General features: G+C 43.7%; 2 protein-coding genes across 11 annotated transcripts in view; one reads left to right on the top strand and one right to left on the bottom strand.

Moving 5' to 3' along the window:
* BRCA1 (BRCA1 DNA repair associated) overlaps positions 1 to 7,922 on the bottom strand; it is a 73,850-nt gene extending 65,928 nt beyond the window's left edge. For 5 of the 8 annotated variants that reach the window (XM_017509326.2, XM_017509328.2, XM_017509331.2 and 2 more), the window contains exons 1-2: positions 6,997 to 7,276; positions 5,689 to 5,787 (exon numbers count right to left, since the gene is read on the bottom strand). In XM_017509326.2, coding sequence (XP_017364815.1) covers positions 5,689 to 5,768 — 80 coding nt within the window. In that variant the 5' untranslated portion in view covers positions 5,769 to 5,787; positions 6,997 to 7,276. Of the gene's footprint in view, positions 1 to 5,688; positions 5,788 to 6,996; positions 7,277 to 7,323 lie in introns of those variants that run through there. The other 3 variants (XM_017509327.2, XM_037731672.1, XM_017509330.2) reach the window with 3 other exon arrangements.
* Positions 7,876 to 10,830, top strand: part of NBR1 (NBR1 autophagy cargo receptor) — a 29,926-nt gene continuing 26,971 nt past the window's right edge. For all 3 annotated transcript variants that reach the window (XM_037731673.1, XM_037731674.1, XM_017509333.2), the window contains exon 1: positions 7,876 to 8,199. In XM_037731673.1, coding sequence (XP_037587601.1) covers positions 7,945 to 8,199 — 255 coding nt within the window. In that variant the 5' untranslated portion in view covers positions 7,876 to 7,944. The remainder of the gene's footprint in view (positions 8,200 to 10,830) is intronic.

The following is a 10,830-nucleotide window of genomic DNA, read 5'->3' as shown; positions in this document are numbered from 1 at the left end:
AAAAAAAAAAAGTGCCGGGATTACAGGTGTGAGCCACCATACCTGGCTGTCTTTTTAATTTGTAATATTAATTTTCATAGAGACAGGATCTCACTATGTTGCCCATGCTGGTCTTGAATGCCTGGCCTCAAGCAATTTTCCTGCTTCGGTTTCCCAAAGTATTGGGCTTACAGGTATGAGCTACCATAGCCAGCTGGCGTTTTGCTTTCTTTGGAATGTGAACTTTTTTTGAGGAGCTGTAGTCTTGCTCCATCCCCCAGGCTGGAGTGCAATGGTGTGATCTTGGCTCACTGCAACCTCCGCCTCCTGGTTTCAAGTGATTTTAGTGCCCCAGCCTCCAGAGTAGCTGGAATTACAGGCACTTGCCTTCACGCCCAGCTAATTCTTGTTTTTTTTTTTTTTTGTAGATATGGGGTTTCCATGTTGGCCAGGCTGGTCTCGCACTCCTGGCGTCAGGTGATCCACCTGCCTCAGCCTCCCAAAGTGCTGGGATTACAGGCATGAGCCACCGGGTCCAGCTGAACCCCCCCTTTTTTTGTTTATTAGTTCTTTCCCTCTAGAGAAGAACTCTTTTTCTTGGGTTCACTTTGCTGCTCAGGCTGGAGTGCAGTGGTGTAATCTTGGTTCACTGGAACCTCTGTCTCTAGGGTTGAAGTGATTCTTGTGCCTCAGCCTTCTGAGTAGCTGGGACTACAGGCGCATGCTGCTACACTCAGCTAATTTTTTTTGTATTTTTGGAAGGGAAGGGGTTTTGCCATGTTGCCCAGACTGGTCTTGAACTCCTGACCTCAAGTGATCTACCCACTTTGGCTTGGATTACAAGAGTGAGCCACTACACCTGACCCTAAATGTGAACTTTTGAAACAGATTTTTTTGGTAGAAGTCCAGGCAGGACATCAAAGAACAAGTAACCTGGTAGTGTGATAAGAATGTGGTTCCTTTCATTAAACATTTAACTTTTTAGAAAAGGATAAAAAGGGCCAGGTGTGGTGGCTGACACCTGTAATGCTAGCACTGTGGGAGGCCAAGGTGGGAGGATCACCTGAGGTCAGGAATTCGAGACCAGCCTGGCCAACATGAAGAAACCCTGTCTCTACTAAAACTACAAAAATTAGGCATGGTGGCACATGCCTGTAGTCCTGGCTACTCAGGAGGCTCAGGCAGGAGAATCACTTGAACCTGGGAGGCAGAGGTTGCAGTGAGCTGAGATCACACCACTGCACTCCAGCCAGCCTGGGTGACAGAGTGAGTGAGATTCCATCTCAAAAAAAGAAAAAACAAAAACAAACAAAAAAAAAACCAAGGTTGGCCGGGCGCGGTGGCTCAAGCCTGTAATCCCAGCACTTTGGGAGGCCGAGGTGGGTGGATCACGAGGTCAAGAGATCGAGACCATCCTGGTCAACATGGTGAAACCCCGTCTCACTAAAAATACAAAAAATTAGCTGGGCATGGTGGTGTGTGCCTGTAATCCCAGCTACTGAGGAGGCTCAGGCAGGAGAATCACTTGAACCTGGGAGGCAGAGGTTGCAGTGAGCTGAGATCACACCACTGCACTCCAGCCAGGGCAACAAGAGTGAAATGCCAACTCAAAAAAAAAAAAAAAAAAAAAAAAAAAAAAAAAAAAAAAAAAAAAAAAAAAAAAAAAAAAAAAAAAAAAAAAAAAAAAAAAAAAAAAAAAAAAAAAAAAAAAACCAAGGTTACAAGAAAAGCTCGAGGACAGTAACCTTATTGTGAAGGGTTTGATGATACAAATCTTGTAATCATGGGGTTCCTGACAGAGCACAGGGCAGTGGAAAGAAAAACACTGAACTAAGTCAGAAGGCTGGGTTTCTACTAGCAGTTGTATATATAAGCAGAGCCACCTCAGGCTAACCACTCTACCTGAACCTCAGTTTTCTTCTGTCATTCACCCTGCCAGTCTTCTTGGGAAAATGCCTCACAACCTGAGATGACTTGTACCAATGTTGGTATTATTACTGGGACCAAACGTGACTTTAAAAAGAAAAATAACCTTGACAAAGAAAATTCTAATTTGTTACTAAATCACTATTTCTCAGCTAAGCTACATTTCAAAGAAATTCTCCGTAAAAGAAAAATTGGATTTGGTTATGATACCAGATGGCTTCATTCTCGCCACTGACTCAATTCTGAAATAACTATATTTCAGTATGGTAATTACAATCCAAGCTATATAAACACACTATAAACACAAACTTTGAATAGATGAAAACTTCAATATGTAAAAAGGTAATGAATGTTGAAGGAAGAGTGTAAAAAGGGAATCGGAAAAAAATTAAAATGTTCCTCTTCTAGGTCCTGATGAGAGTAAATGTTTACTATGAAAATGATTCAAATATTTTAAACACTTTTCAAACCAGGCAATATTTTAGGCCTACTGTATATTTGCATTTTAAGCTTCCAATATGGGTAAGTGACTGGAAAAAGCAGCTAGGTTTAGGTTGAAAAATAACCCACTGGGGTACACATTTTAGCAAATTATTCTGAAAGTCAAAAATGTGACAGTCTTATGTAAAAAGTTACAAAGAACTACCAATTATCAGAAACAGCTGCCAGTAGTGACTTAAGAGACCAGCAGAAAGAATTTTAGTTTGAGAAACCTAAAGAGGCTGAAAACCTACCCTATATCTACCACAAATAATACTGTTTCCAGCCATGATCAGGAATTGCATATTAAGACATAACTGCAAATTGCGCTATCCCGAGTACTGTATTAAAACTGAAATACGATCCCCATCTTAGAACTTTCCATAAAATGAGTCTAAAAAACCATGAAAAATTAATGTAGGCCGGGCGTGGTGGCTCATGCCTATAATCCCAGCACTTTGGAATGCTGAGGCGGGCAGATCATGAGGTCAGGAGTTCGAGACCAGCCTGACCAACATGGTGAAACCACATCTCTACTAAAAATACAGAAATTAGCCGGGCATGGTGGCACAGGCCAGTAATCCCAGACACTCAGGGGGCTGAGGCAGAAGAATCACTTTAACCCAGGAGGTGGAGGTTGCAGTGAGCAGAGATCGTGCCATTGCACTCCAGCCTGGGCGACACAGCGAGACTCTGTCTCAAAAAAGAAAAAAAAAATTAATCTAACAGAAAACAGGAAAAAAGCAATGAAAAACTATACTACAGACAATAGTTGACTGAAAATAAAAATTTAGCATTAACTTTCATTCTTATATCTTTAATTTTTGTGTATCTGAGTTTTTACTCGATGGTTTAATTAACCAGAACGAGAAAGAACATGCTATTTTTATGACTGTGTCCCATGGAAATGTAAACATAAATGGATCCAAATGCCACACTAGTGAGGATTTTTTTGATCACTATGGTTGTCATGAATAAGTTTTGTGCTTTTTCAAAAGCAGTTTTTTCCTACAATGTCATTTCCTGCTTCTCTGGCTCTGATTTTCAATAAATTGATAAATTATAAATCTTGTTTTCCTCTGATTTTATTTGTTTATTCTTTAGAGATGGAGTTTCATTGATTACTCTGGAATGCAATGTGGCAATCTTGGCTCACCACAACCTCTGTCTCCCAGGTTCAAGAGATTCTCCTGCCTCAACCTCCCAAGTAGCTGGGATTACAGGCATGTGTCACCACACTGGCTAATTTTGTATTTTTAGTAGAGACGGGGTTTCTCCATGTTGGTCAGGCTGGTCTCGAACTCCCAACCTCAGGTGACCTGCCTGCCTTGGCCTACCAAAGTGTTGTGATTACAGGCATGAGCCACCCCGCCTGGCCTTCCTCTTATTTTGGTTTAGCTAAAATGTTGACTGGCAAGGGAGAGGATGGCCATTTATAAACTCTGCATCTCTCTAAAAGCATAATTTGCATTTTCCTTAATCTGATTAAGTTGACACCAAATATGAGAAACAACTTTCATAAAGAACAAAAGAAAATTTGCTTGAATTTACCCTTCTTTATTGAGGGTAAGAGGCAATAGGTACAACTTTTCAACTTATTTTTTGAATGTTCCTATTAACCATCACCGTATTTTACAAAATTAAACTATCAAAGAACTAATTTAGTTCAGTTTATTATTTAATTTATTCCACAAACGCTTATTAAGTGGCAACTAGGTCCCAAGTACTGTTCTAACTACTGACGATACAGATGTACATGAACAAAACAAAAATCTCTGGCATCCTGGAGTTTACATTCTGTGGGAGTAGAGATAAAGGATGAATACATTACGTAGAATGTCAGCTAGTAATAAGTGTTACGGAGAAGAAGCAGGAATGGAGGATAAAGTGTGTGTTGGGGGTACTGTAATTTTAAATAGCACTGTATGGAAATGAAAGGTGGTATTTCAGTCAAGATTTTCAAACTGTGGCTGGGTGCAGTGGCTTATGCCTGAAATCCCAGCACTTGGGGAGGCCAAGGTAGGCCAAGGGTAGATCACTTGAGGTCAGGAGTCTGAGACCAGAATGGCCAACACAGCAAAACCCTATCTGTATAAAGAAATACAAAAATTAAGCCGGGCGCGGTGGCTCACACCTGTAATCGCAGCACTTTGGGAGGCTAAGGCAGGCGGATCACCTGAGGTCAGGAGTTCGAGACCAGCCTGACCAATATGGTGAAACCCCGTCTTAAAAAAAACAAAAATTAAAAAATTAAAAAAATAAAAAGAAATATAAAAATTAGCTGGGCATGGTGGTACACACCTGTAGTCCCAGCTACTCTGGAGGCTGAGGTGGGAGGATCACTTGAGCCTGGCAAAGTTGAGGCTTCAGTGAGCCGTGATAGCATCACTGCACTCCAGCCTCTCGACAGAACTCCCGTATTAAAAACGCCTCTACATTTCATTGTATGTAAATGATACCTCAATTCAAAAACAAAGTATGAATAGTACAGTCGCCACTTCCTTTTATAGATGAAGAAAAACAAAGGCTCACTCAGAGTCAGACTTGCTAAAGGCTTTGATAACTTGCATTATTATTATTCAAGTGTACACAGCCGGTTTCAGACAAAGCTTCTTCCAAAGACCTATCCCCTCAATGACACCAATCATCCATGATTTTTTTTTTTGAGATGCAGTCTAGCTCTGTCAAGGCTGGAGTTCAGTGGCACAATCTCGGCTCACTGCAACCTCCCCCTCCCAGGCTCAAGCGATTCCCCTGCCTCAGCCTCCTGAGTAGATGGGATAACAGACACACACCACCATCCTCAGCTAATTTTGTATTTTTAGTAGAGACAGGGTTTCACCACATTGGCCAGTAGGGTCTCGATTCCTGACCTCATGATCCACTCACCTTGGCCTCCCAAAGTGCTGGGATTACAGGCGTGAGCCACCCGCGCCCAGCCTCATCCATTTTGCCATTTCAAGTGACGGAGGTGGTTTTGGAGCTACAAGAAAGCCAAAATGCCACTTAATCTAAACTAGATTCCTGCCCCAGTGCAGAACCAATCAAGACAGGGTCCCTGTCTTTCCTGGACCATAGGATTTGTGCTGAAGAGGAGAGGAGTGGGAGCGGCAGAGTGGATGAAGAACAAGGAGTCGTTTTCTATAGTTTTAAAGTTCTTCAGTTAAGAAAATCAGCAATTCCAATAGCCTGATCTTACTAGACAGGTCTTTTCCTCACTACTATGTGAGGTCAATTCTGTTCATTTGCACTGGAGGTGATCATACAGGAATTCCAAATTAATAACCTCATGTGTTGACTTACCAGATTGGACACTCTAAGATTTTCTGCATAGCATTAAGGACATTTTGTACTTCTTCAACACGAACAGCAGATAAATCCATTTCTTTCTGTTCCAATAAACTTTAACATATTAGAAAAACATATGTAATTATATTTTAAAAAAATTTATAAAATGACAACTTCATCTTTTCATTTAAAAATAAGGTAAATTTAAGATTTGGAAGGTTTTAGAATATAAACCATAGAGCTAATTACAAAAGCCTTTATTTTTAAAGATTCTAGAAGTTGTTTTTTGTAATTAGACAACATAAATTCTGTATTTTTTCACATATTGCTTCTAACCCCTTGGGTATTTTCCTTTCTCCAATAAAGAGAAAGCCACAGGGGAGTGACTGACTGGGTAGGTGGTGGCAGCCTTAGCTTTTTCCAATGTTTCTGGCTGTTTTCTTCTTGCATAAAACCGAAACCAACAACGACAAAACCAACACCAATCAACACCCCCCCCACCCCCGCACCTAACCTTTCCCAGTAACCTGATCTCATCTCAGGATTCGCCTTAAGCACATCCCTAGAGCATCTGTTACTACTGATGCTCCTCTACTTCCCTCTTGCGCTTTATCAATATCACAAATGGATCCAGTTCGTAAGAGTTCTCCCTCCCACAAAATCCTGTCTCCTCCCTTTCCCAGATGTGTTCCTGCCACCTCTTCTTCCAAAAGTTCCCATCCTCTCATATATACCAGCCGGTGGTTTTTTTTTTTTTTTTTTGAGACAGTCTGGCTCTGTCGCCCAAGCTGGAGTGCAATGGCGCGATCTCGGCTTACCGCAACCTCTGCCTCCCGGGTTCAAGCGGTTCTCCTGCCTGAGCCTTCTAAGTAGCTGGGATTACAGGCGTGCACCACGACGCCCGGCTAATTTTTGTATTTTTAGCAGAGACGGGGTTTCACCATGTTGGTCAGGCTGGTCTCGAACTCCGTGATCCACCCACCTCAACCTTCCAAAGTGCTGGGATTACAGGCGTGAGGCACTGACCCCGGCCACCAGCCGGTGTTCTTATGGACATGTTGTTCCCCTCGAGGCACATTCCAGTTCCTATAACTAGGATTCCCCCTCGGACACACCGTGCCCCCTTCCTTATCCTCAGTGCTTCCCTCGCGATCTACAAACTGCCCTCCTCCCCAGGGTTCACAACGCCTTACGCCTCTTAGGTTCCACCGTCTCCCCACCCCCAGCCTAAAGAATACCTGTACCGCTTCGGAAATTCACTCTCGCCCGCCAGTCCCCCGGAGCATCCCTTGGGACCCTGTCCCTTTCCCGGGGTTCTATTACCTTTACCCAGAGCAGAGCGTATAGGCGTCGGGGCCTCTTGGGGCCAGGGGCCCAGTTATCTCAGAAACCTCACGCCCCGTCCACCGTTCACAGTCTCAGCGAGCTCACGCCGCGCAGTCGCAGTTTTAATTTATCTGTAATTCCCGCGCTTTTCCGTTGCCACGGAAACCAGCGGGCTATCACTGACCATCAGCCTCTCAGAATTCAAGACGCATCAGAGGAAGGGCGAGACAGAAAGAGCCAAGCGTCTCTCGAGGCTCTGGATTGGCCACCCAGTCTTCCCCCGAATGGCGTAAAAAGAAAGAGACGGAAGAGGAGGCATTCTACCTGGGTTTTCCAGAAAGCGCTCGCCGTCTCTCGTCTACGCTAACGCTTGCAGATTATTACGTCACAGTATTTGCTGTACGAAGGCCAGAATCACTACCAGAGACCTGAATGTGAGCGCAAGATAGTGTTCAAAGCAGTCGTAAGAGGTTCCATTCCCCCACTCTTTCCGTTCCAATGGAGGTCTCCTGTTTAGGTAAATAAAAGGATTGTGGTAGGGGGACGGTGGTGGAAGAGAAGAACTACGATTTCCACCATGCATTGCGGAATGAAAGGCCTTCGCCACAGTGTTCCTTGAAAACTGTAGTCTTATGGAGCGGACCATCCAATACCGAAGCGGGCACAATTCTCACGGAAATCCACTGGATAAATTGGAGACCTCCGAGCGCTTATACATGTCAACAGTTATGGATTGGAGTGTTGTTTTTTTATCTTGAGAGCGGAGACTAGGCCAAAAAAAGAAGATACCTATAACTCCTAGGAAGACTACAATTCCCATCCAGCCCCACGAGTCCTCTAAGGTTAGTGGCCTGTGGGAACGCAGGGGCTACCGAATTTGCCTGGGGAACGGGAAATCCGCTTTGACCCACGTCTGCACACTCGTAGTTCCGCCCCTCGGCCCCAATGTTTGTTGTTGTGCGGATACAGGTTGCTTCTGCCCCGCCCCCGTCGACACAATCTCCACCAATCAATGGGGTGGTCGTTTTGAGGGACAAATGGCAAGAGCCAATCGTCTTGGCGGAAATTCAGAGAAACAGGGGACTAGTTACTGTCTTTATCCGCCATGTTAGATTCGCCGCCACAGGGATAGCAGCAGAGCTGGCTGCGGACGGTCCTTGCATTGGCCTCTGGCAGGCGCCCCCCGGGGGCGGGAAGCTGGTAAGGAAGCAGCTGCGGTTACCTAGGGGTGGGGTCACGTCACAGTGAGAGGGTTTGGGGAAGTTCAAGGGAGGAATCCTGCAAAGAAGACGGGGCACTTTTTTCGTGTTTCGGGACACCTAATCTTTTTAGTGATTGGATGAGAGAGCCCTTCTTGTTCAGAGGGACCGAGTGGGCGAAAAGCGCTGGAGAGTTGGAGGGTCTGTGGTTCAGAACATCCGGCTTCAACTGGTGGAAGGCCACGACTCCCTAGTAGAAAGAGGGCCTAGGCAAGGAAATTGAGAGGGAGTCCTCGGGGTGGTGACACCGTCTTGGGAACATGGAGTGCTAGGAAACGATAACTGATAGACTAGGATGAAGTCTGCAAGTAAAAATATGACACTACCCACACGTCCTTCTCATCCCGTCCTCCTTTTTTCGAGACCCTCTTAAAGCGACCCCTTTGGTTAGGGATCTTTCGGTTTTGGAAAGACACTGTTTTTCCTTTTTGTCAAACACCCAGTTTTCAGGACACACTTATTTTATTTTATTTTTTATTTTTTTGAGACGGTCTCGCAGTGTTGCCCAGGCTGGTCTTGAACTCCTGAGCTCAAGCAATCCTCCTGCCTCGACCTCTCAAAGTGCTGGTATTACAGGCATGAACCACCGCTCCTGACCTCAGGTCACACATTTTAAAGCCTGGATAACTTGGCTTGTACAGGCCTCTGGTGGAGACAGTAATCAAAGCTCAGGTTTTCAGGTCTGTTTCATTAAAGGGATTTTGTTGAGACCGGAAGAAAAAAAAATCGACGTAGAGGAAAAGCTAACTTGCGTCAAGCAAAGGTGAGTCAGTGGCATGGACTTACAATAATGCCAGTTATGAAAGCCCTAGGACCCAGCTATCTGTCTTACTGGCTTTAGACCTAAGGGGCAGATGGGGTTAACCATAGCTTTGGTATTTACAGAAGTTCAAGATTAATGTTCTTGCTGAAAGAATCTTTTTACATATCAGCCAAAGATAGTTCCTTATGAAGACCTGGATATGGTCCAGCTAAGCTAGAATCTCCCACTTCCTGTTTTCTCTTAGTTGGCCGACCAGCTGGAGGAGCTCCAGAGTATCTAAATTAATTTCCAATTGTGTAATTTGAGAAAGAGAGGAAGATTCATTTCCTTAAGTGTGTTTCTTGAAGTTAGAAAGTGGTATTTCAGAATATCCACTTTTGGCAGACTGAGTCAGTCACTTCATTTCCCTGATTTTTTGCCTAAGGTCCTGGGGAATTGACAAAAATTCTGCCCAAATCTTAAGGACCCCAAGAATTACATTTCACATGAATGAATACTAGATGTCAGCAGGATTGCTGTTAACACGGTAGTAGTATTTTGGTGGTCAACTTAATTCTAGGTAGAAACAAAGAATGAAGAAAATTGAAGGATAATCATCTTAGGGTTTCAGAAAAGTGCCTGATCTTCACAGAGTTCAGAGTCCTTAAAATGACAGTCTTAATTGTAGTGTTTTACAGGGCAATGCATTACATTGTGGAAAACAGTTCAGGTTTATGGTTCTACAGATTGGTTTATTATTTAAAAATTTTTTTTAATTTAACTTAATTTTTTAAGGAAATGGAGTCTAGCTTTGTTTCCCAGGCTGGTCTTGAACTCCTAGCTCATGATCTTCCTGCCCCAGCCTCCCAAAGTGCTCGGATTACAGGCAGGAGCCACTACACCTGGCCAATTTTTTTTTTTTTTTTTTTTTAATTTTAATTTTTATTTTTAAGACAGAGTCTTGCTCTGTCACCCAGGTGGAAGTGCAGTGGCATGATCTTGGGTCGCTGCAAACTTGCCTCCCAAGTTCAAACAATTCTCATGCCTCAGCCTCCTGAGTAGCTGGGATTACAGGCCTGTGCAACCACACCCACCTAATTTTTGCATTTTTAGTAGAGACGGTTTCACCACGTTGGCTAGGCTGGTCTCGAACTCCTGGACTCAAGCGATCTGCCTGCCTCTGCTTCCCAAAGTGCTGGGATTAAAGGCATGAGCCACTGTGCTGTGGAATACTTTGAGTCGGGAGTTCGAGACCAGCCTGACCAACATGGAGAAACCCCGTCTTTATTTTAAAAAAATAGTTAGCTGGCCGTGGTAGCACATGCCTGTAATCCCAGCGACTCAGGAGGTTGAGACAGGAGACTCGCTGGAACCCGGGGAGTGGAGGTTAAGGTGAGCCAAGATCATTCCAGTGTAGTCGAGTCTGGGCAATAAGAGTGAAACTCAGTCTCAAAATTGATCCTCTTTTTTTTGATCCTCAAAAAAAAAGAATTGTCGATTTCTTAGGCATGCTAATGGTATCTAGACTGTTTTTTAAAAATTCTTATCTTTTAGAGGTACATAATTATTAATGGATAAAAGGATGGATGTCTGTCAAAATAATCTAGTAAGGAAAGAGTATTGCTGTAACCTTTTAGTCACAGCAAATTGGTCCTGAGTTGGTAATTATGGAAGAAGCTAGCTTATGGGTCCATAGGGATTCATTATATTATACTCTCTACTTTTGTATAGGTTTAAATTTTCCCATAAAAATATTTTATAAAATAGGCCGGGCGCGGTGGCTCAAGCCTGTAATCCCAGCACTTTGGGAGGCCGAGGCGGGTGGATCAC

Source organism: Cebus imitator, unplaced genomic scaffold (genome assembly GCF_001604975.1).
Source record: "Cebus imitator isolate Cc_AM_T3 unplaced genomic scaffold, Cebus_imitator-1.0 Scaffold415, whole genome shotgun sequence".
Classification (NCBI taxonomy): Eukaryota; Metazoa; Chordata; class Mammalia; order Primates; family Cebidae; genus Cebus; species Cebus imitator.
Note: the sequence above shows the minus strand (reverse complement) of the source record. Positions and strands in the feature narration are given on the sequence as shown.